Source organism: Tachypleus tridentatus, chromosome 6 (assembly GCF_004210375.1).
Source record: "Tachypleus tridentatus isolate NWPU-2018 chromosome 6, ASM421037v1, whole genome shotgun sequence".
Classification (NCBI taxonomy): Eukaryota; Metazoa; Arthropoda; class Merostomata; order Xiphosura; family Limulidae; genus Tachypleus; species Tachypleus tridentatus.
The window spans coordinates 94,508,214-94,535,495 of record NC_134830.1 but is presented as its reverse complement, the minus strand read 5'-3'; the positions used below and the strand labels follow the sequence as shown (position 1 = coordinate 94,535,495).

The window sequence follows — 27,282 nt, the reverse complement described above, 5'->3', positions numbered from 1 at the left end:
GTCAGACAGAGTACATTGCAGGGGGCGAGAAGGCGTGCATGACGTCAGCGACCATAACATTCAAGAAGTAGATCAACGTGTCTCAAAATTGTTAGATTTAAGACAATCAGTTTAAAACATTAATTCATTAGTTCTATATTTAATTACATTTCCTGATCATTTATATATAAATTATTCTGTCACAACGTTTGATTTTTTCATTCATATATCTATTTGTATTACATGTATTTTACAAACGTGTGCAATGGTTATATACATGCCTCAATGTACATTTAACTGCATAATTTTACAAATATATTTCTATACATTCATATCGACAGTATGCAGGTTTCAACATGTCTCATTTTATTTTACATTTACTCGTGTTTCTATAGGACGGTAATGTTGCAAACACAGTTAACATACTGCTGGAAAGTTGTTTACCTGTTGTTTTTATGATTATTCATCAAATTAACCAGACGAGTTTGCATGATTCAGTACATATTTAACATATACTGATTATAGTTTTTATATTTAAACATACTTTATACATTCTCAAAAGAACACAAAAAATTCTCATTTCAACAGGATTTGACTTACTGAATTAAGTCAGACTGTCCCAGAGTCTTCCATTTCTCGTCCGATGAAGTCACTGTGGTTCCAGGATACAGTTTCAGCACCAACATTGCAGGTAAAAGTCTTTTTGCCAGAGTCAGTGCAATTATCATGGATGCCGTGTGGATTAGGATGGAAAATCGCCTCACGATAGGTCTCATGCATCTTCCCACAGGAACGTGTTCAACAGCCAACTATTACTTTGAGTAATCCAAACTGAGTAGCCCCATCCTGCTAACGCAACTCCTGGACTGTCGTAAAGTAGGCAGAACATTTCAAGAAATCCTGCTAACGCAACTCCTGCAAATTTACATTAGGGATATTGCCTGTTGACACTTGTAGAGGCTTGATATCTTGTCTGTCCTTCTTTTTTTGAGCTCTGATGGTGACTGAAGATCCTTAACCAATCTTCTTTCTGTCTAGTTCATCGAAATTTCTACTATCCAGTTTTTCCAATTATCTAGTTGTGTATTGATGTCTTCCAACACATGACCTCAAAATCTTCTATATAACTTGAGTATTCAACTTTATTTTTGCTGTGGGAGACTTTCTCATTGTCTTATAAATTAGCACACATTGACATACTTTGACAGTAATCTGACCATCAGATATTATATTGGTTCACACTATTGCACTATTGTATCCAATCTCATAGAGCCTTCATTTCCTTGTCTCATCATACCATTCACTTACTGGCATACTGTGATTTTATATCATTTCTTAATATACGTCATATGCTTTAATAACCACTGGCATTGTTGATCCATTTGCTAACTTGAGCTGACTGTTAGTTATTCACTGATCAATCTTGGAATTAGCACTTCCTTCTTGTGGTGAATCTGTTTCTTCTGGCAATAGCATTCATAGTGCTAGTTATTATTTTCTTGTTTCTTATCAGCATTATCTTTGTAGTTAGCTCCAGCTGCTTTATATTGAGATTTTTGCTGTTGGTTGCTGGTAATGGACTGGCATTCCTTTGCAGTGTTTTCCATTTTATAGCAAACATAACAACTCTTCTCCCTTTTGTTTGTTAAACTTCTGCCACCTTTGGTAGACTCTTGTTTTTGATCAACCATAACTGGTTTCGAATTTAACTAAATATATTTGGACTTGCCAATTATACTTCCTCCATGGATGTCCATTTGCTGTTCTGCCAGATGTATAATTTCCTCCACGTCTTTTGGTGTTCTCTTCCTTAGGAATAGTGACATGTAAAATGAACACGTGATCATTAACTGTTCACATACTAATAGATCTGCCAGTTCCTCAAGCTATTACCATATTTGGCCATGTCAGTCCATCTTGTGTCACAAACTGAAATACAGTTTCTCAAGTTTTAGGATTGAGTTATCTGAACTTCTGACAAGAACCTTCCTCAGTAAGTTCATATCTTTTCAGCAAAGCCACTTTTAACTTGTCATAGTCCATGGTATATTTTGATACCATGCCTGCAATATAGTTCTAGGCCGTCTCTGTGAGAAGTAGGCTGTAACAGACAGCCCAATCACTTTTGTTCTAATTCTTATATTGGGTAAATCTTCCATATTTATCCAAGAAAGCATTTATTTCATCTTTTTGTTAATCAAGTTTGGGCACCTTTAATTGACTAGCCATAACTCCATTGTAATTCCTGGGTCTAAATCCTTCAGTTGAGAGAGATTTGCAATCTCAGTTTGTGCTCTTATTCTCTATTTCACTTTCTTCTTTTAGTCTTTCTTTCTCTCTCTCTACCAGTGTTCTATTTTCTCTAGTTCTTGTTATTATTTAACAAACTCTCATAGTTTACTGTGTTTTAACCTTAGGCACTCTCCTTTTCCTATTTATTTATCAATCTTTCACATGATTAATAGTGATTTAAATCTCCACACTGTTTTCGTTATTACTTCAGTTGAGCGTTTACAGGCCTACTTATTTCTGCTATTGTTTACATTTTCTGCTATTGCTATTTACCACTGTATAATTCTAGCTGTGGCTCCCCAAATATCAGATAAGTAGTCTGTAATAGCATGTATGGTGATATAAATATATGGGAATGTTGAGCTAAGGATTATACTACAGTAATTGTCTGTGACTCTTTGCCGAAAAAGTCGTTAATAAACAGTGGCGGCGCCAAGGGGGCTTGGGGGGGACTTGAGCTCCCAAAATTGAGCAAACCCCCCCAATATTGTTACCTACATATATTCATAAAATATGGAAAACACAATCGTCGTTGTTGCTTAACAATTAACATTAAAGAGACATAGATCTGTAGAACTCAACGTCTTCATTAAGACGGAAGTATGTGTCATGCGTTTCATAGCAACGTACTGAATGCACTGAAACTCATGCACTGTATTGCCGCTCCCTGTGCAATGCCGTTCTATCTTGAGCTTTGACGAAGATTAGACAACCACGTTGATTTCAAGTTACAACAGATGATCAAGGATTTTACTTGGTAAACCAAAGGTTTCACAGGTATTTACCCATTAATTTCATTTATATTTTATTGAAAAGTAAAACATAGCATGCATGTGTAAGTGTATTGTCAAAACTATGAAGCATTTAGCCGGTGTTGTGTCCTCTGTGAGATCATTTTGCATTGTGTATCAGCCATCCAAAATTGTACTGATGATTGTGGCATACACTTACAATTGTGACTTACAATCCAATTAATGTTATACTTATGATTAGATAATAACCTTACATGTTAAATGACCAAATAATATTTCTAAACAATTCTAGAATGAATTCTGAAATTGTCATTGGAAGCTATTTGGAAGTGCCTAATTTAATGTAATGTAGTAGTTATATTATTATAACAGGTGCTTGTCACACTTATGATAATAAGAACAATATCACAATCACAGTTTGGCCTTATGAATAATGTGAACTTATGAAGAAACCAGCCTTTCTGTGAAGATCAACTGCAATTCAGACATTTTGTTTTAGTGCTACTATGACCATTCAATATCCAGGCTGCGGGTTTGCTTTGTTCGAGTGCGCGATTCCCGCCTCGAACGACTTAAGCGTATGATCACCGAGCCGCTGACCATGGTGTACGCTCTGCGTACGGCTAACGATCGTCTTAGTCCGATCGAGATCCAGATGCCAGCCGCACGCCACAACCCCCCGCACACTCCCATTAGCCGCCCACAGTTTTAGAACATCCCCTATTAGTAATAATGAATTATTAATCAGAGTACGATTTTCCAATGAAAACTGCGTTGAAAACGCAGTTCAAAATAGCACACCTTTCTGAAATGTACCTAGGTATTTACATTATTATAATTTACCATCTATACATCATATTGATGGCATTTTGGGAAGCCTCTCCACAGTTTACCTCAGCCCCTCCCCAACGAAAATATCCTGGCGCCGCCATTGTTAATAAACGAAGAGCACACACTTGTTTTTAAAATAATATATACATTTATATTCAAAACAAGTTAAACATATGAAAAACTGTTTAAACTATGGAGAACTTAGTTTATCTTATAGAGCACTATATAGCTCTCTTTTTGTCAAAACTCCAATTAAGTTAATTCAATTACTTTATAATTCAGTGAGCCGAACTACTTCTCGTTCTCTCTCTTTATTGCAGTAATACCAATGCTTAATTCACTTACGCTGTCACGTGAGTTACTAAAGTTGTATATTGAACTTCCAACAACTGTCTTCTTTTCCGAAGTTCCAATAATCGTCTGCTTTTTCGTCAAAGTCTTTTCAGGCATGTTTAGTTACTTTATAATACTCATTGATGAGACTATTTCTTCTTCTCATCTCTTCCAATTTGTTAAATTCACTGTAACGTAAAACACCCATTAGCCCATCACTCCTATGAAGATTATTTTTACACTTTTTAACTTTCTCTGACCAATTTTCTTTATTGTGATTTTACTGTTACTCTCTGTTTTCCTTTTTCTTGATCAGCTGGTCGTAGCTATTTATACCAAACACATTTGAAGGTTTTGTGATTATGTTCGTTAACATCTGCTGTATTTCAGTACTGGCTATATCTCTCGTGTTTCAGAGAAACAGGTGGAGTAGTTTTAAAATGGAATTTACATCATTTTTATCTATGTGATAAGGGTTACTTATATTTTACTCAGTTGGCCATCTGGTCTTACATATACACTGCAATATTCAATTGATAAGTCACTATGTCTCTGCAACTGTGAAGAGGCCAGAATGCTTGCAAAAGCTTCAACTAGGAATCTCAGATACTTTGTCAACTGTATACTTGATGATATGGAGCGTATATGTAATCCAAGTATATGCACATGGACCTCAATAATTTTACCTTTGCTTATCATGCTTACAACCATTTTAATGTAAGTTGGATAAACAATCATCATAATTGCAAAAGAACACAAGAACCTCATTCCTTTTCGAACAGATAATTGCTTGAGCTGATCTTGTTTGCTTCCTGGACAGTAAAAAGTAAATTTCAGATGTGAGATTTATTACAAGATTATGCAGCATCCATTAATTATACCTTGTTCAAAATTATGTTATATCTTTCAGTAATTGAGTCATGCGAACAAATGAAATAAGGAGAGTAAATACACACACAAAACACAAATGAACAACATTTTTTGTTTGTTTTGTTTTTGGAATTTCGCACAAAGCTACACAAGGGCTATCTGCGCTAGCCATCCCTAAGACTAGACTAGGGGGAAGGCAACTAGTCATCACCACCCACCGCCAACTCTTGGGCTACTCTTTTACCAACGAATAGTGAGATTGACCGTCACATTATAACGCCCACACGGTTGGGAGGGCGAGCTTGTTAGGCGCGACGCGGGTACGAACCCGCGACCCTCGGATTACGAGTCGCACGCCTTACGCGCTAGGCCATGCCAGGCCCGAAACAACATTTATTATATCATTCCGTTACGTATTATAATTTATTTCGGAAGTCTCCGATCTATTATTTTACGTATGTTAACGTATTATGATTTCAGATAACCAGAAATTTGAATTTGAATTAAAAGTTAATTAAGTGTTAATGTGTATTAAATTTATGATATTTGCCAAAAAGATTGATACACACAATTTTTTCTTAATAAAAATATATATTAATATAAAAAAATACAATTTATTAGGTTGAGGAATAATTCGTGAGCGTTTTTAAATAATTTCATTCAAGCATTACATGCAAGACTATACAATACTTCAATGCATGAACACATTACACCCAAAACATTTATTATGATACTTTATTTCATGTAATACCTAGGTATATAGTATGCATTGTTTTAAAAAAAAATTGCCAGAAATTAAATGCGAAAAGCAGATGGTGTCGAAAATGCTCGATTTTGTCCACTTGACATTCCATTTAATGAGCTGAAAATGAAAGCAAAAATTAAAGACATATGAAAATCAAACACACCATCTACTAGAGCAATAAATTATCTACCAAATGACATGAAATATTTTGCGAAAGCGTTTCATTTATGAATATATTTTTTAACTTGATAAAACGCTCACGAATTATTCCTCAACCCAATATAATAACAGCTATTACGAATGATGGTTTATATACAAGAATTTTATATCTTTTATATCAAGAGTCTTATATCTGGTATAGAGCTGAATATTTTATAAACGTTCACAGACAACAAATTGAATTTTTGTTGATACAACTCTACACTTATTTTGATGACTGGCTGAGTTTGAAGAACCCGTAAGTTTTTATCAGCGACAGTATCTAATGCCCTCGTAGAAATACTAACGTTTGAAGTTAAACGGTTTGTAATGTTCGAAATCTATAAATGTTCCTGGTTCAAACCTGTAGTTTTCCGATTAATAGGCGTTAATCACAATTAATGTAACGTTGTTCCCTCCTTATTAATAAAAATGTTAACACCCATACCAGCCATTCTGAGATACATTTTTGTTTCAAGTAGGTTTTTCGTCATCAAGGAATACATTGACTGTAGCTGACCAATAATAATCTTCTTCTATTACTGTCTCTCGGCTAGTTGATCTTATATTATCATGCAAGTTTCTTGAAGTTTAAACAATGTTCGAGCACGCTCATGTTTTTGTAAAACAGATGTCGTTGATTCCCACTCTCAATAATATTTTACAAATTTCGAGAACAGGCGAGAACTGCGCAATACAGTCAAGAATATACGTCACATGCAAAAAAGAAAACTATCGTGAAACACACGTAGATAATAAAATAAACGTATAACGGTAAATTGTTATAATACATAATACACATACACAATTTTTGTACGTGCTTTATTCACATGGGGTGATTGCTTTGATTAGGTTTTTTGTGTTTAATTATTTAAAATGAATCCATGAACCAAACTTAATAAATGTAGCATTTTTCACTTTGCAGAAATGTTGTATTTACCTAAATTAGTGAGTGAGTGTCTGGAATTAAGCACAAAGTTACACAATGGGCTATATGTGATCTGATCATTACGGGTATCGAAACCTGATTTCTAACAGTGTGAGTCCAGAGACATGCTGCTGTGCCACTTGGGGCCATATTTACCCAAAACGACTAGAACTACTTGTGTGATGGTAATTCTCATGCAAATATGGGTGAAGTCATATCCTTGCGATCTTGCCTTAACTACCATTGACAAATACTGCTGTCAATGTTTGGCAGAACTTCCAATATTGATGCAAATCTTACCGCGAGCAGTGTAGTTTTTATCATAGTATCTACTCGAAAATAACAAAGAAAAAATGGTAGCTAGATTGAAATCAACTTAACAAATTTTTCTCAATAATGTGTTATATGAAACCAGCACAAATACAGAATAAATTATAAGTTCGGAATAAATTCTATAGCATTAGAAGAAGATAAGAATGAAGGGATCAAATAAGAGAACAAAGTGTTTGGGGGCCATTATGATTGGTTGAACCGATTTAGCTGAAATTTAATAGAAACACTTTACATTATTGTTCAAAACAAGAAATGCAAATTGCTTTTCAAAGTTGTAAACTGTCATGGGTAATTTACTAGTTATAAATATTCAGCATACAAAGTAATATATAGTTTTTAATCTTACAGTCACTTATGTTAATATGTGTATTGAAACACATTTATTTCTGTGATATTAAACCACAACTACGATTAGCTTTAAACAACTTTTTCTTCTCGAGTCATACGCGTGGTAATTTTATAACAAAATAATTTAGAGATTTATCACATGTTATGCAAGTATGGAAGAAAATAATAATATTCTGGAACAGGGGTGAATATTCTTGGGACTCCCGGCCAAAAGATCTAAGATTGCATCCTAAACATGCTGAAGATGAATGAGATAATAGGGGTTGGATAAATGGAGTGATAGGCCATGGGTGAGAACTTGAAGAACCCATCTGTTTGTCAAATATAGATCAAAGGTTGACGAAGAGAACCAGCGGGATTGAATCAGGCCCCACAAGATAGTCACTAATGAGACAAGCAGAGTTTTTAGTTTGAGAGATGTGAAAATAGGAAATAAAAGGAGATCAGGAAGCTGATATGGAAATGAGAGACGTCAGGTGAGCAGACCTAGGAAAAGGAACAGAGTACTTGTTTATTTCTTTTTAATTAAATAAAAAGCCACACAATGTGCTCTCTGTGCTATGTGTACCAAAACTATAAAAACTTCATTTTTGGCGTTGCTAGCTCCCAGACTTGCAAATGAGACTCTTGGAGGGAGAGGCATGCATATCACATTGGCTCCCAATTGGGTCGTGTGGGAGCCATTGTGATATATAGTGACAAATATGTTAGTTTTTAATCAGTTGAAAGCACTTGTTTTTTTGTTTTTGGAATTTCGCGCAAAGCTACTCGAGGGCTATCTGCGCTATCCGTCCCTAATTTAGCAGTGTAAGACTAGAGGGAAGGCAACTAGTCATCACCACCCACCGCCAACTCTTGGGCTACTCTTTTACCAACGAATAGGGGAATTGACCGTCACATTATAACCCCTCCCACGACGGGGAGGGCGAGCATGTTTGGTGCGACCGGGATTCGAACCCGCGACCCTCGGATTACGAGTCGAACGCCTTAACACACTTGGCCATGCCGGGCCACCAGTTGAAAGCAATGGCTATGATTTTATATAGAAACTTTTAATCAGTTCAAGGAACCGCTCAATGTTTTTAATACTTCTCATTTCTGATAAAATAAATAACTACATTCCAAAACGTCATTAAAAGGTAATAATACACCACGTTTCACCTTTACATGTTTAAGCAGCTTTATTAAAAATATATATGTGCTATTATATGTTGTAAGTAATTTATTTTGCTATCATGTTGACATATAATTTCTCATTATAAATAAGATCTAATCTGGAATTGTGTGTTGTATAGTCATGCAAATGTTTGCTTATTTATTTGCAAAAGAAAATATTGATGTTTCTAAAGTAAATGCACATATCTTAGGGTGTGTCTAAACATTATAATGGTACTTTAACTATATTGCTGTTTATCAGACGTTACTATAGAAACACATTCTTACAGGCGGCGCGCTATACGTATCAACCTAAGTGTTTCAACGTAAACTTAAAATATTGTTATAAAATGTTAAATAATAATAATAAACGTGAAGATTGATAAGTATATCATACTACTCTAACTTAATGTAATTTTAATATTTTCATTTAGATATATGTTGTAAATTGTATGTTATTCGAAGAAAAAGAAGACATTAGAGTAACTTTAATTTTAAAACTATATTTGGAATTATCGAGTACTTAGCATAAAATGCATGATTTTCAAGTAAAAGTAGGCTTAGTACTTTTTAGTTTGAAATAAAGATTAAATACGGTTAAATTTAAAAAGCTATAAATGTAGTAATGTTAATCCTAACGTAAAGATGGATTTTTTATATAGGCTAAAAATTCTAGAGATACAACAGAGGCTGTAATCTTCATGCTTTTATTTAGGTTTTTTTCGTTTTTAACTAATGCTACTAATAAAAATACAACAATTACCTTTTTGAGGGACAGCAAGATCTCTTGGGCCCTTGTGGCAATCACAATCAATTCATTGTAAAAATACTTAACTGTATATATCCAGCCCTTATTTTTTATGCATTCATCAAGCCTTTTCTTGAACTTCCCCATTCTTATTGCATTTACTACGTATGATATGATAGCATTGTCTGTCACAAATATGTATCACTGTTTGGAAAATAAAATTGCCTAAGTGGCAGATAACTTTTTCCTTGCCCCTAGTCCTGCCACTTTTACATACTAACAAGATAAAAATACATTCATCCTATCTTTTCCATTTATGAATGTTAGTAAGGTAATTAGATCACTTCTGACCCATCTTTTCTCAAGAGAAAATAGTTTTAAGGATCTTAACCTGTCCTCATACAACCCCACCATTCAAGGGATCATATTAGCAATCTTTCTTTGAACTATCTTCAATAATGTAATGTCCTTGGTGAAGTAATGACACCAGTGTTGCAAATAATAATCTAAATGAAGCTTGACCATAACCTCCTTTGACTTATTTCCAGTACTCCAGTAGATGTCTATTCTTCAAAACCCTATTTGGCTTCACACAGGCATGCACAACAACAAAAATGCCAACTACATCAATTCCAGGAATAGAATTATGATATATAAGATACTGGAAATGAAAGGAAAAGTAAAACAATCACACTATTAGCATTAATTGTTTGTTATATCTGGAGATACAGGGGTATTTTTTGTGGTATATACTAAGCTTTACATAAAAACTGAATACTGTACTCTGTAAAAATAAATTCTACATGTATGATAAGATGTGATTTTGATAAAAACTAAAAAGAGTTTTGTGAACGGAGGATACATAGCAATATTAAGACTTCATGCCTATTCTGTTATATAAAGATCTCAATTTTATTAACTTTTTTGTTTTATAAGTTTAAGCTTCTGATAACTTTTTGACATTGTTCACACTTTTGATTTTCTACATAATCTCTTCAAATATATTATGTTTATGTTACAAACTGTTTCTTATTTAAAAACAAATTAGTTTCTTCTGGGCAGTAACCCTGACAAAATTAATTGTGGGGATGAAGTTATAAGTTGGTCACTATGGCTAAATGCTAAACTTAGGCTAGTATACAAGAATGAGCAGATTGGCTAGTTGGATCTATGGAATTAGTTCAGTGGAAGAAGGGAACTTTTTCAAAGGGATGGTTTACATTGAAATAAAGTAGTAGCTAGCTTGTTTGCTAAGGCTATTAACTCAGCTGTAAGGGAAGTTTCAAACTGGCTGCATTCTAGGCTGCATTTAAATACTGTGATCAGTTTTGGGTTCCTTATCTTAGGAAAGACATTGAATTATTGGAAATGATTCAGAGTAGGGTTACTAGAATAGTGCCTGGGATGGAGAGGCTGAAATCTCTCAAATTGTTTTCTCTTGAATAAAGAAGAGGGGGAATATGATTGAGGTATTTAAGATTGTAAACGGAATTGATAGTGTTAATGCCTCACCATTTTTTCATATTCAACAGTGAAAACAGTAGGACTTGGGGACACATAAATTTTGGCAGGTTATTCTTTAGGTAAGATAGTTTCATTTTTCTAACAGGGTAGTTGGCCTATGGAAGGGGTTGCTTTCAGATGTTATAGAGGCAGTGAATTTATGTGAGTTTAAGAAAAAGATTTATAAGTATATGAATGATAAAGACTAGCTTCAATTTTTTTTTTTTAAATTTAGTTTAGAGAATGGAACAGTCAAGATAATCCACTAAGTTCCACGTTGTCCCAAAATGTTATGCTATAAATATGTAGGTTTTTTTTTCATATTTAAATAACTTTATTTTAGTGGGGAATATTTGTAAACTTTGATCTCTAAAGCAATAAGGTAAGTGGTTTTTAATTTTTTCAATACATTTTAAAGATTAGAAAATACAACAGTTTAAAGAAATCAGACTGGCTTCATAAATGTAATACTGAACAACACACTGTATGGTCATAATTTTATTTTCCCTGGAGAGAATTGTAGTATTCTGATTGTACTTAGTCTAAGTGCAATGTACAGAATTACTTTCAGAAAGTATTTATGTATTGTGATGCTTTTAATGTATAAAATTTAAAAAATAATTTCATTGGATCCTGCCAGAAGAAAACTGATATTCTTAAGCTTGTAAATTACATGTACATGTAATTTTCAATTAGTAATTTACGTCAGATTTTGAAAAGCTAAATAAAGTATTACAAAAAAAGTAAAGAATTATCAAACAATACAAGAAGATGTTAGGCAAGAGTTTAGCAAAGAGAGATTATGCTATATGGAATGTGTGATAAGAATAGTTAAATTTACCTAAAATTAAATATGATAGTTATATAATACTTGAGTATTTTGCTGCTGTGTTGCTGATAACAGTGAAACAGTTCTATATGAAGTTCCTCATAAGAAATTAAATAGTTCTGGGTAGTTGTTATCAAATCATAATGCTATAATAGGAATCCATTGTAATTGCATGCTTAAAATGAAAATGAAAAAGTTTAAAAGTTACAAAGTTACTAATAATTTAAAAAAGGCATTGAGAAGGCTTGAATTAGAGAACCCCTGAATATTTGGTTGCATCATTTTAATGAAAAGTTGCCTAGTTAAAAAAAAGTAATATTTATGAATTAGCATCCAAAAGCTATACTACTATGATTTGTGCAAAGTAAGCATAATTTAACTTGAGGTGATAGGTCTGACATTCATGTCTAAAGTTCTAAGCAACTTCCCCTCAACTGACCTTTCATGTATGAATTGGCCATTGTTTTGGATTCTAAATTTTTAAGGTGAAAATGTTAGATATGAATATCAGAGTATAGATAACTAGAGAAGACAAAATATGGAGAAAAACCAGTTTTTCACAGTTTTTATTCCACAGTTAAGTTTTTTTTTATTTCAGTGTTACATATTTTTAAGAGTAGCTAGTGGAGTAACAAAAAAAAAGAATGATTTCCATTTATCTTCCCATTGTAATAATAATGTTCTGGTTATGTGCAACATTTGAAAAGTCAGTCCATGCTGTTGCCAGAAAGTTTTGTACTGATTTTTCTGAAGAAAGTATATATTAATAAATGTAATAAATTTGTTTATCTTAATTGAATTATTTAAAATTTTTATCATTGGAATTACTTAATCTACAGATAACAAGGAACTAAGTGATCATTATCACATTTTCTATTGGAAAACTAAAAATAGAAACCTACTCTTATTTCTTAGAAACATTTAAATTCCTATTAAGCACTATGCTGGCTTACACTGCTGCCAGTGGTAACTCATTTCATAAGTCAACCACCTTGTTAGAAAAATAAATTTGTCTTATAGACTGGCTTTTCTAAGCCATAAACTTGTATCCTTATCACCTTGTTTCCTTCAGAGTATAGCACAAAATAAGTAGAGGGTTTTTCAAGGATTTCATTAAGAAAAAACAAACAAACTTATTATATTTATAAACAGAATCCTAAATACTTATAGAAATGTTTTTGAAACACACAGAAACATTTAGAAGTGGCTCAATTAGTTTTACTGAGATTGCCTGAAAATTCTCATTTACAAGTATGTGTGTATAGCCTCTAGTTTGTTTTCTTCATTGTGCAGATTGAAAAAAAATTGAGTAGTAACTTTGTTTTTGTATAAGAGATGTTCAAGGAATATTGAAGGATTACACTGTGTAACACGAGTTTTGTTCCTGGATAGCATGTGTTATTTCGTAATTGCTTATGTTGTAAAAGTACAGAAAATGGCCATTATTCCCTTCAAACTTTGGTTTTGTGACCTGGATAATGAAATTTAGAAATTAACCTATTTTCCATGTAAAAACAGGCAAATTTACATATTTTTATTTACATAAGGTCTGAACAAAACATATGAATCAAGTTTTACATGTATTTATACTAAAATATTTAGAAGTGAGTAGTTTTTCGAGATTTAGGACTGTAATGTAAATCACTTTCACGTATTAGCCCTCAAATATAATCTCCCATCATGTTCTCCTTGTATGCATCTTGGTAGCGGTGTTCAAAGTCCAGTATATCTTGGTGGAAGTGCTTGCTTTGCTCCTCTGAGTATGCTCGCTCCCATGTTCTCCTTGAATTTATCAAGATGAGCATCAAGGATATGGACTTTCAGGGACATCCTGCAGTCTATTTTGCCATAGTTCTTCAACAGAGCCTCAACAAGTTCCACATAATTTTCAGCCTTGTGATTGCCCAAGAAGCCCCCGAACCACTCTGACAGAGCTGCCCCAAGGTTTTTTTTTTCCTTCCTACTGAGCTTCTTGGGAAATTCTGTGCACTTTTCTTTATTTGTGGTCCAACGAAGACACCAGCTTTGACCTTTGCCTCAGACAGTTTAGGGAAGAAGTCTCAAAGGTACTTGAAGGCTACAGACTTCTTATCAAGAGCTGTGACAAATTGTTTCATAAGACCCAGTTTTATGTGCAATGGTGGGAACAACACCTTCTGGAGGTCCACTAGTGGCTCACACTTGACATTGTGTCTCCCCACAGAGAACTCTGTCCATTGTGGCCAGTACTTCCTGTTGTAGTGCATTACAGTGTCCTTGCTGTCCCAAAGACAAAGATAACAGGGAAACTTGGTAAAGCCTCTTTGGAGACTCATCGGGAATGCCACCATTTTGAAGTCTCTGATAACCTCCCAGCCCTACTCATCATACTTCAAGGCTTCTAGCAAGGTCTTGACACTGTGGTATTCCTCTTTGAGGTGAACCAAATGAGCCAGGGTAAGAGACATATTTTATTCCGTCATAGAGCAGTAGGGCTCTGAGGCTTCTGGATGAGCTATCAATGAAGAGGCACCACTTGTTCGGGTTACAAACAATTCCATTTGCCTCACACAGACTGGATACATTGTGGCAGAAGCAGAGCCCATCTTAACGAGTGAAGAAGCTTGTAAAATGTCAGTGACACTTCCTCTAACTTGTGACTTGCACACTTTTATCTTACAAATCCCACTCCTTGAGTCTAGATGTCAAAAGCTCAGCATTCAACTTTGTTAGACCAAGATCTCTGATCAAGTCATTGAAGTCTCTTTGGTTGGGGTAGTATGGGTTTCTCTTACCAGCTGCACCTCTAAAATTGTAATTTGGATCTTCAGCGTCTACCTCCTCTTTTGATTTGCTACTCTCTTCTGAGGATGGCTGCTTTTTTTTCTGGTGGAGTGAGTACAGAGAGCTCAGGGCAGTGTGGCACTGGGGAGATGATGATGGAAGGTCCAGATGCATTCTTGCCAGCATTTGGAAGGGTCCACCATGCAGAAGTAACAATTGCTTGAGTGCCCAGTGGGTTCAGGCCAGATTTTTGGAATAGAGTCTCTTTTTCCCCTCTGTACCATCCTGCAAAAGAGCAGAATAAAATTGTTATTACGAAGAATAAATTTATTTTATCCACAACTAATGTGTAAGAGGTTCATGCAAAATAGTTTATATGTGATATTTTTTCTATACTATTGGGAATTTAAAAAAAAGTTAAAGATATTTAAATTTCAAAAGGTATAACATTTGTATAATATAAAAATTTACTATTCAAGCAAGCAAAAATTGTCCATTTTACCTTCTAGAGTTTTTTTGCAGTGCTCGCTCTTGTCTTTATAAATTGGCCACATACATAGCAGAATGCATCTGGAGAATGCTTGCAGCTTCTTGATGCCATCTCTGATAAAATAAGATTGGTCTATGTGTTCAGTTTGGCAGCTAGAACTAAACTGAAGTGGTGAGCCCCTATATTACTATGGAAAGTTTAAGAAATTCTAAAAGGCTCTTGAAAATTCTTGTAAGTTCTACAACATTCTAGAAAATTCTTCTAAGTTTGAGAAAATTCTCCATCAGCTACTCAGCACTGAATCTACCTGGAATGTTCTGGAAAATGGGTAAATTCGAAATTTCATTACCCACGTCACAAAAGAAAAGTTTGAAGAGAAAAATAGGTCTTTTCCAATTAAACAATCTGTTATTAGATTAAAGAAACCAAAATAGTACACAGTATTTAAAGTGAGGCATAAGCATTTTTTTTTTACTGTTAATTACTTTTTACCACACATAATTGATTTGTCTGTAAATACATCCAAAATTTCTATTACCACTACCTTGAAAGGTTGAGTGACGCACTGTGTATTAGTCAAATGTTTGTTGCAGTTTTAAGAAAAATGTGATTATGGGATGAGATGGTTAAACATAATATTAAAACAAGTGATAGGCTTGGCTAGGTAAATCTTTATTCATATTGAGGATTGCGAAACTGGTCTTCCTCCCTCCAGTTTTTGTACTTAATGAAACTCCTGGCTTTATGACATCAATCCCTTGAGTACTCTTGTAAGCTTCAATAATATCATCTCTTATCCATCTTTACTCAAGAGAAAATAAATTAACATATCCTAACTTAACCACATGAGATAATCTTTCCATTTGAAATCATACTAGTACCCCTCCTGTGATCCCTTTTGAGTAAGTCAGTATCTGTTATTAAATTAAGGAAGCCAAAACAATACACAGTATTTAAAGTGAGGCCTAAGCAATTTTTTTTTACTATTAATTACTTCTTTCTACATATATAAATAATCAATATCCAAAATTTATATTACCACAACCTTGAAAGCATGAGTGGCATACTGTGTATTAGTCAAATGTTTGTTGCAGTTTAAAGAAAAATGTGATTATGAATAAATTTTAACAATTTTTCAGTTATTTTCTAACAACTGAAAAAGCTGCATGATTAACTCGAATGATCAGTTACCTGTGAACATTAGTTATTATTAAATAAAATAATCAGCTAATGAAAATTCTGATTTAGGCTATTTATACTGCAATTATAATGAAGATTAGTTTTTGATTATTCCAGTTAATCAAGTGCTCTTATGATTTTTCAGTATTACTTTTGATTAATTCAGGGTTGTTCAGCTGATAAATTAGTCTCATGACTCACATAATAAATCAGGTAATTAAAATAAATTATAGTATTTTTGATTGTTTCTATTTCATCATTTCAGCTATCCAAGTCCCATGTGTGGATAGTCGGTTATTTTAATGTAATCAAGGAAGGAGCCCAACATTTAAATGATTAGCAAATTTCACTAATTGGTCAACTCTAATAACTTACATTTTTTTATATTTTAGTACGTCTGTCAAGAGTAAATTAAATGTATTGTTGATTGAGTAAAAGGATATTCTTTAGATAAAACATTGCAAAATCTTATGTAATTAGGGTATTTTTTTTATTTTACAGATTATTGACCTGCTCATACCATATTTGTTTAAACTAAAATGAAATCTACTTCAGAGGGTCATCTGAAATTCTTTTCTTCTTAGGTGCACTACAATTTACAAGTTGGAATGCTTATTTAATACACAAAATAAACCTAGTGAAATGTGCTTCCCACATTCATGACCAAATTTGAACTGTGAACTGCTTAATTACAAAGTAAATAGAACATTTTACAAACCAGCACAATGGTTGTGAAAATACATTTCTCAGAATCTGAATTACAAAACATGTAAAACAGGTTCATAGTTTTATTATGTGGCAGCTTTAAACATTTTAAAAATTTCCTGATAGTACAAGTTTTATATTAACTTAGAAATGGAAGATTTTTGTGAAAATTGCTTTGCACAGTGCCACTCCTGCTATTTGAGACCAGTAAGATACTTTGAAGGAAACCTAAACGAAGTGTGTAACTGTCTCCTATCCACAAAACTTAGTTCAGCAGTTCAAAGACGATTTATACCCAGTAATATGAAAAGTGCATCAGCAACAGAACTATGCGCCAACCTTCCTCTTCTTGATTGGGTAAACTACTATAATCCATGTCCTTGTCATCAAGTAGTTGACCTGAACAGTTACATACCAGCTTCTCATACTCAAAGAAGGTTTGCAGGAACCAGTAAGAGGGGATCAGGAATGGCTCGTAACTTGCTGTCTTTTCCAAGAAAGTGTTTTAGCCTTCCACACTGCTACAAGTCTCGCCATAACTTTAAAGCAGATTTTTCTATAGAAAGCAGTCAGTGCTACACTCCTGCAATGTATGAAGGAAGATTTACATGCCCTTTAGATAAGGCACTTACGGTCGCTGCTGCTTGTCCACATCCACCAGAAACTGGTGTGGGCTTGAACTCTCGATTACAGAAGATAAGCCCATCAGAATTCAAGTTAAAAGTGGATGTATGTATTTACAGCTACTGTTTACATATGCATTTTTATTTTTTTGAATTGTGTCATTGTGCATAAAAATTGAACACAGAATTTGGTACTGTAAATTGAGTGCAAATCTAGAGCAATTTATGTTTATGACCTAGAAGTTTAATGTTTTGCAAATAACGTAATAACTAACATAAATATCTTTTAGATTTAACTACAGGGTGTTCGGAAAGTCACTGTGCACTTATATATTTATTAACAGACATATTTCAATATAGAATACAGTAGGTAAATATGAATGACAATTATAAACGGTGTTGAAAGTGACCCCAGTTGGCATCAATACAGGCCTGGATCCTTCTTATTTTGTTTCTAAACACTGCTATCAGTTGCTGGCTTGAAATAGACTGAATAAAATATGATTACAAAACTGCACAGTGACTTTCCGAACACCCTGTATATTAACATTTCAATTTTATTAGAAATTGAATCTTGTCATGGTCATAAGGTTTTAACAGAAGTCAAGGTGCTCTTTCGGTTAATATGTAGAAGATAAATAGCTCAAAAGTGTTAAATGAGTAAGATATAATACATATTAATTTGTATCATCAGTTGACATAAAAATGATATACTGTATAGCCAAGCAATACCATAAGAAAACGTATATACTGAAGTCTTTCACATGTACTTTATTAATTGGCTTCACCATATATGTAATTCTGTCATATTGGCACCTGAGCAATACACTGATTTTCATTCTTTAACTAATCCTACTTTTAATGAACAGCCATAAATTTCTGTCAATCAATGTTTTGAAAGAGATTTTACATATTTTGTAGTTGAGATACTTGGATTGTTTACTTTTTGTCTCTATTCCCAAAGATATGTATAGACTATATTCACAATACTTTTACTTGTTTGTAACCCTAAACTTTAGAATAGGTATTCAGATTTGTACATTATAAAACATTGGTGTGAAATAGAATTGTCACATTCTGTTAGTTTTAAGTTTGATACGTGTAAGTACTTCTGACTCTTAGCTTTTGTGTATATTGATTTAGGTTATGAAAAAGTGGTTTTCAGAGTTCACAGATGATCAAAAAAATATGATGTTAAAATCTCTTCTGGTAAGTTATAACTTTTATTTAATACTGTGTTTATTAAATACCATACATTCCTTTAGATTTGGTTTACATTTATACGTTGCTCCTGATATGTATATGTATATGTATATGTATATATGTTTGTCAGAGGAATTCTGAACCTTGTGTATTTATTTTAAATGCAGTAGCAGAAACAGCTATTTATGATAGTAATTACTAACTGTATTATTCATACCTCATTCAAAATTTTGTTAAAATGAACATTTTCTAGGAAATGGAATTATTCTGCAAAGAACTGCAGAGGAATAGTGTTTAGATTGTACCCTTTAGTCATATGCACCTCCCTGTAACTAAATGATTCAAGATGCAGAGCTTAAAACTTCCATGAATTTTACTGATGTAAACTGTAATGTTTTTATGTATTAAAAGTTATACTGTTTTTGAAAAAATAATATTTTTAAGAACTACAGTTTCTTAGCACTACATTTAAAAATTACATCAGTAAATATATTATCAAAACCTGATGTACAATCTTAGTGAAAATCATGTTCTTGTTGGAAGGAGAGTAATTTTATTTAAAATTGTGTTCTGTTTTAAATAAATGGTTGTTGCATCTACGACAGTTATTTTTCTAATTGCCTAAATCTTGAATACCAAATGTGTAAAATTTTTTATAGGTTTTTGTTAGCAGTGTCATAAATGGCACAGGAGTTTTGGTTACATACATAGGTATTGACATACACACTATATTCATTGTAGTTAGATGAAATTGTATGTGTGTTGCACTTCATATCTATTCTTGTAATTTGAATTACTGTACATGTTATACATCTGTATTTCTACCTGATTTTTTTATCTGAGCATAATAAAGGCTGTAAGTGTATGTAATACATTTTTCTGTTAAATTAGAAGAAATACTCGGTATACCTATATCACAAAAAGAGAGTGGAAACTATTTAATATTATTATGAAAATTATCTGTGAGTGTATATCTGAGAATTAAAATGTTAGAGGTTATGTGCACATTTTTATAAAAATCCATGACTATTTCAATATATATTTCAGTACTAACCACCCTGGAAAAAACAACTGTCACTTTTTCTTCAGATGAGTTTCTTTTTTAACTTGTGAATTGATGACTGTTTCAATTTTGATTATTATCTCACCATAATGTATGATAGTCTTTAAACTATTAGCAAAGTGTGAGGACACTCATGTTCCCTATGTTACAGATAGTGAATCGTTAACTGCATTTACTAGCTAAATATTGCTTTAAAAATATGTTATCTTTGTTCTTCATTGGATGAAGAACATATAAACTTTAGAATCTGTTCTTGATAGTATTTATGAAGAGTTTCTTCTATTTATTGTGACTTAACAGGGTGCATTGTTACAATGTTATAAGTTTGTTATTGAAAATCACAATATTTTACAATTCTCAAATTAGAATGAAACATTTCAGTTTACAAAATATTATGAAATTTGTTTTCTCAAGCAGGAGCTGTTTCTCTGCACTGGATTAAAGTAACAAATTCAAAATTATACACCTTTAAGTTTAAACACTTTTTTGTGATATACAGGCATTTTCTCACTTATTAAGTATAAACATGAAATTTATTATTAATTTAACTAAAAATTCCTCTCTGTCTCCTTATATTTTAATTTCATTTTGTAGTTTTCTTGCTTACTTGTTTATTTGATTCTACTGAAAGTAATGATTAAAGAGTTCTGAAAATCATATCTCTAGAAAAGGATAAATTATTAAAAAACAGTATAAGTAAAGTAAGATAAAAGCAATAAAAAACAGAACTTATGACAGGATATTTAAATCAAGATAAAAGATAAATTATAAGATAAAAGCAATAAAAAACAGAACTTATGACAGGATATTTAAATCAACTATCATATATCTAAAAGAAGCTTTAGTATCCAGAATAATAGTAGTTTGTGTAGTCTTAGGCATGGTGTAGACTACAATTGTTAGAATTTGTATATTGTGTTACAATTGTAGGATTTTTTTAGTTGGTAAATATTTTCACAAACAGATGAAAAAGCAAGTACTCATCCTTTATACTTGTGAATGATATTTTATTATGTATACAATATAGGTAAATAAATAAAATTTTTTGGTTAATTTAAACACACATACATTTTAGCTTTACTAACAGATGAATAAATTTCAAACATACAAAATATTAGTTATGGTTATTATTGTTTGTTGAATACAGGCTATGCTTTTTATAGGGACAGTGTGGTATATCCCAGAACCATCTTCTGTCTGTCTCCATAGCGCCAGTTATGCACTATCGTTGCCCAAGTAATTGTGAAGATCCTTTCTCCTGGTTTCCTCTAAGTGTGTCTATGAATATTCTCTCTTTCTTAGATCCAGGTTTGTCAGTTTTATCTAAAGACAGATTTGCTTTCATTATTCTACAGTTGCAATTTTCTGCTATGTTATAGTTGAATCAGAAAATAAACATGTTTTTTATATATTTATTGATGTTTATAACTTTTGTTTTCTTTGTTAAAGTCTTTATTTGTTTATTAATATTAGAAAACTAATAATAAAATTCTGAGATGATACATCACCTCTTCACACTAATAGCTTGATAACTACTTCAATTTTGATCATTATTTCAATGTAATTATGTGTCAATCTTTAAACACTTAGTAAAGTTTAAGGACATGCACGCCACTAGCTTTGAGCTAACTATCATCTAAATTCATGTTTAACATGAACTATGTTGGTGCTTGATGACCAATAAGAGGACAGTGCAACCTTCATGCATAGTAACTTCTCTTAACTATTTTGCTTTGAGCTTGGTTGAATTGACTGAATTTGTGACTCCAATTATACTTTTATAGTTTGTATGCTTTATCTTCTAATATGTTTTGCATATTTTTACAAAATTCCACAAACATTTAGTAAGCATTAAGAATTTTGTAGATGGAAAATCAAAATTTTTAATATTTTCCGTAAAAATTTCTCTACGAATATATGGAGTCAAATGTTCACTGCTCTGAAAGCAAATTGATTTTTGTGTTAAGATTAAAAATAATTTTCTTCATTTGAAGGTTGTCAATTTTTTGCATAATCTCTAAATTTTGTTGAATAAATTTCAAACACTTTTTTCAGTAAAGCTTTATGTTTTATTTGTTGTTTTCTCTATCCCAATTTAAATTGACCAACCCCCTAACCACCATAAAATAAATGTAAATAATTTTTGTTTCCTTCTAAAATGACTTCAAATTGTAATATGAAACTACATTTGTTTATCTGAAATAGTTTAGAGCTGGTGACAATGTACATCTGTTTATACCTAAGTTTTATTACCCTTTATACTATGATCTAAATCATTCATCAAATGTGTAACCTACATTACCCCTTTTGAATTATATGATGCAAGAGCTGCTTGTGAGCATACCTTGTGAAAAGTTTTTCTTTTTTTCATTATTGTACCTTGCATAACCTTATCTTGTGTAAAAAGGTGTCTCACTTTTACATTCTATTTACTTTTATAATAATAGATAAAGAATACAAATGGAAAACAAGAAACTTACTAAACTGGCTCTTCTTTTTTGCTGTTAACTTTCAATGAAACTTAACACTATTTTTCAATAATAACTATACCATTGCACTAAATCATTTTTATGTAATTAAATAATGTGCTTTAGAATACAGAATAATAACTTGTAAAAAAGCAGATAATGTCTTATAACCATTGCAATTTTCTTGCATTTCTAACTCTGTTATAAAAAGTTTTATAATATTAAAATTTGATTTGTTAGCTGTTTTGATGGCATGTTTATTTGTATGCCATGATAAGAAAATATTTAATTAAATATTCGATGTAATTCAGTAAAACCTTCTGACATTTGCAGAAAAGGATACCCCTATGAAAAGAGTTAGAGACATGCACTCAAAATAATTTCATTCTTTTCATTGGTATCACATATAAAAGATATGCTAATTTTTTGTGTCTGTTTTCAGTTTGCTGAGATTTGCAATCACCAACAGAATTTAAAGTTTTATTGTGCCTCTGCCTTTGTTTCAGGAACATTGTTTAGCATAATGAATTCTCAATTGATGATTTCTAATTTGTTCCATGAAAGTAATTGAGTTATGGACACAAGCCATATTTCAACTATGGCTTGTAGAGGCTTGTTTATTGTTGAGGACATCACAGACATTGTGCAGCATTTTGTGGAATTTATCATAGAGATTGAGGATCCTCTTCTCATCCACTCAACTGACATAATTTTTTCTATTTGTAGGTGACCGGGAGAACAACATATTTAACTGACTGTTTTTCCTATCCTGGTTTGCTTTGGATACTGTCTAACTGGTAGGAAAAATTCCTGAACCTTTTTGTGTCTTCAAGAACTGGTAGTGTGCTTCAATTTTTGCATGGTCTGTTGACTATTGCTCATTTTCAGGTGACATTTTTCTCTTATACCTCCATTCTTCTTCAGGAGGCTGCTTGGTTGAGATGACTTATCACATTTTCCAAATCCTTTCTCACACCTATACAGTATTTAATAAATCTGTGTGTTTTATTCTACTTTCATTGTGGGCAAATCCAGCCTTCACCTTTTTACTTATTGACTATTGTTCAGAATTTTTCACAGGATCCAGTGCCCTTGATTGTGAGTCTCCCTTCTTCCCTTCTTGAGGATTATTTCTTGATGCCTAGACTATGCTAATACCACAAATGGAATTTTATTCCCAGTTGCTTCCCATTCAAGGTTGGTGTGCATCTCTGAATGACTTTGTTTTCTAACATTTGGGCATAGGAAGAGAGTTCACATCAGTGTTCTTGACCTCTCATTGTTCGTCATACATGCTTATTTTTCCTACTCTTTCTAGTGAATCAGTTGATTGTAATCCACTCTGACAATTTCGCTCTCATTTTGCACATCATTCATTGAGGGGGGAACTTGTTCCCAGACTTCTTCAGGCATTGGACCTCTTCTTCTTGGTTCTTTCCCATTGAGTTCTTCTTGACTCTTGCCTAGACCACATTTTTCCCATATTGTGGTCCCTTCTCCCCTTGGGATATTAGCTGTTTCTGATAAAAGTTGCACTTCCATAAAAATTTATGCATGTACCACAAGCCTTGAATGAAGCTCCCAACTCTCCTACATGTGGTAATATGTGTTGTATCAGCTTATAATTTAGTTGTCATTTAACTACATCCATCCATCAAAAGATGGATAGAAAATCCTCTATATGCATTAACCCTTTTGTGACAGGTCTGAGGTCAAAAGCCATATCATTGTGTATGTTGACTTGCATTCAATGTTTTATTGAACTACTATTTTATGAATTTATGTTAGTGTATTTGAAATCAAACTCAAGATTATAATTCAAACTTTAATATTATATATGAGTTAATTTCTTATTTTAAAAGTAAATATTTAAGAACCCACCTAAATATAGATTTTACTGAGTCACATGGGATGTTGAGTACAGAACGAGTTGAAATTAAATGTTTGTGATATCAAAATACTAAATCTGTAGTTTTGTAGAAGTTAGAATCTCATGTAACCAATATTCACACGTTAGAATATAAAGTAAAACCTATATTTTCATTTTGCTGAAATATGGCTTATGTACTGAAACAAAAACAGTGATCCCCTTCATTCCTTTCCATTTTTAGAAATGGCCCTTTACGTACTATTAATACAATATATGACCTGAACAACCAATCCACAGCTCAAAATGTTTCCCTAGTGGTTTTCTCAGATATTTTTTAATCTGTGAAAAGGCTACCATGTTTTATCAGTCCAAGTTTTCAAGGATATAAGTCATGTCTTTAATCTGCTTGAAGTTTTATACTTTTCTTAGACCTAAATACAGCTTAGTTACTAAGCTTATTAAATTATAGTGGAATTTTATGGTATCAGTGTAGTTATTTATGATATTTTTTGGTTATTCAACTGTATATATATATAAAACCTAAAAAAAGTTTATGTGATCTCCACATGCAAAATTTTAAAATGCTTAGCAACCTACGTCTAGCAGCAACAGTGTTTAAAGGTTGTAGCTAGAAGAAATAATTGTTTGCTTTACTTCTCTTTTTATTGTTCTATATTTCAAGAAAAATAATTTTCATAACTTATTTACCAACAGTGATTATTTGTGTGTGTCTATGTGTGTATATATATACATATATACACATTGTTGGCCAAAATCTTAAGGCCAGTGAACATAAAGAAAAAATATGCATTTTGCTTTGGTAGACTCAACCATTTATTTGAGTAGAGCTTCAAAAGATGAAAATAAAAAAACAACAAACTTTTTTAGCATTTAAATAGGGAAAATGTGAACACTATGAAATTAGCTGAAATACTAGCTAGTCAAAAGTTTAAGGCCATACTGAAACGAAACGTTAATTGGTAAACGCGTAACGAAATTTAGTCATTTGTGTTCAAGCATTAGTGTTGTTAATATTTCCCACTGACATCTCCTGTGTTACATTGTGTAAAAAATGGCAGAGGTTAAAAAGTTGACAGAGATTTTTGGGATGAAGAATAGTTTTTTACTATTACATCAAACCACTTCACATTTGTAGTAGTAACCAAAAATATTCTTTACTAAAAGTCTGCCAAAGTTTGTGAAGGTACATATACTACATCAGAAGTTGTATGGTAAATACTTAACATGTGCAAATGTGCATATGAACTTGTATGTATTATATTGAGCCCATTGCAAAGGGCTTAAACTTTTAGGACTCTAATGCATAAATATAGAATCATCTTTTCTTTGGCATTGCTTATGTTCAGCCAATTTTTTTCCTAGGAAGTACCAGAACTTTTTGCTCTTCCATGAACATCTTGTTACTGCTGGCACAATCTTATTAGTTGACAGAATTTCACACCCACACACTGCTTTCTAAAGTAACCATGGCAGGATTTCTTATCAGAGTCAAGACATCTCTTCTCACTCCAACACAGTGTTGTCCACCTGGGTGTCTTTCTCGGGCTCAGCTGGCTGTTGGCTGACTCCATGTTATGATACAGACAGTCTAATTTTTTTTCACATCTTCTTCTCTCATAATTCTTTATTTCTTGGGGATGTGGGCATTACTTGAATCTTTCATTTCATTGAGACAAGCTCACATAAGATTCATTCATGGGTCTTTGTACAACCATTTGATCATGAACAGCAGTCCACTGGATACCTAGTTTTGTTGTATAGAACCACATCTTTGATCTTAAGTGGTGGTAAGAATGGAACAACACTGTGATCAGTGTGCCTCTGTTGCCACATACTTCAGCAATCCATTGTTTTATGGAAGCCTTGTTTTAGGGATGAGGTGCATATTTTAATGGTTAGGAATTCCAGTGACTGTGGATGTATGATGAGTCTTCCATCCACATCAATATTTCAGAACTTCTTGTTGTTCAAATGGCAACATATCAAAGGGGCAGAATGCACTCTGTAGACATCTGCTAGATTACATGGAGGAGAATATTTTCATTATTTATCTTGACTGTTCTTTCCTTTCCAAGATCCCTTACCTCATTTTTACAGGATTTTGTTCAGTGGTGTTACTTGGTCAGATGTGCTTTTATCAAACCAAATCCACACTAGCAACCACTAGCACAGTATTTTTCATCCATGTTGCAACAGGATCTGTTTAAATGTAGTATTCCATAAGAACACCTAGAGGCAGACCAGATGGTATTACTATACTGTGCTGGACTAATACTCATAGACTATAGTGAGTAAAGCATAAAGGGATTCTGTTTGTCCCTGCTGATCAGTGGATTGAATAACTTGAGGTCCATTTGATTTTTAAAAATATAGAAAACTTGGTTCATCCTCTGCACTGTTTTCAGAGTATTGTTCATCATGGCTCCAAAGTGCACATTATCCCTCCAACCTACTTCCCTTTATTCTGCTAGTGGAGCTAAAAAGTTCTTACTATAGTTGTTCACTTTCTCATCATGTTTCTGGTGGCTTGTAACACACCACTCTTTAATTACAGGTGGGGATCTGCTCAAAGTTTGTGTGTGTGTGTGTGTGTATATATATATATTGCAGTCCAAATCCTTACCCATAACATGGAGTTTAGGGGCCATGGTCCTATAATTTCAACCCCAAGAAGTGGGATCTTGTACTAACTGATTAGAGATTGGCCATAGGTGATGACAGATTAAGACAAATTTCACCTGCAGTGCATGATTTAGGTTTTGCCTGAAAAATATACTTGTTCTGGATGTAGTGTGGTTTTCCCCACAAGGATGCTAATCTTCACTTGGTATGACCACAATTTTTGCATTCTGTATGGATAATGTCCTCACTGGATCCTCCACCTCATCAGTGTGTGATTTTGGCTGTGGAACTCCACAAAATAAATTTGAAATCCACAGAAAAATCTCCCATATTGGATTATACATTCCATGAGACTCAGCACATGAAATAAAACAGAAACTCAACATACTGAGATACCAAATAAACACAGCCACAAAATTATATGTACACGC

The 27,282-nt window shown here is 32.9% G+C and overlaps 1 protein-coding gene across 2 annotated transcripts in view; it reads left to right on the top strand.

Annotated features, from left to right (window-relative positions):
* Positions 1-9,043: 9,043 nt before the first annotated feature.
* Positions 9,044-27,282, top strand: part of LOC143253076 (uncharacterized) — a 61,551-nt gene continuing 43,312 nt past the window's right edge. The window contains exons 1-4 of one of the 2 annotated variants that reach the window (XM_076506281.1): positions 9,044-9,175; positions 16,861-17,710; positions 18,748-18,813; positions 21,034-21,178. In XM_076506281.1, coding sequence (XP_076362396.1) covers positions 17,132-17,710; positions 18,748-18,813; positions 21,034-21,178 — 790 coding nt within the window. In that variant the 5' untranslated portion in view covers positions 9,044-9,175; positions 16,861-17,131. Of the gene's footprint in view, positions 9,176-16,777; positions 17,711-18,747; positions 18,814-21,033; positions 21,179-27,282 lie in introns of both variants that reach the window. The other variant, XM_076506280.1, reaches the window with a different exon arrangement.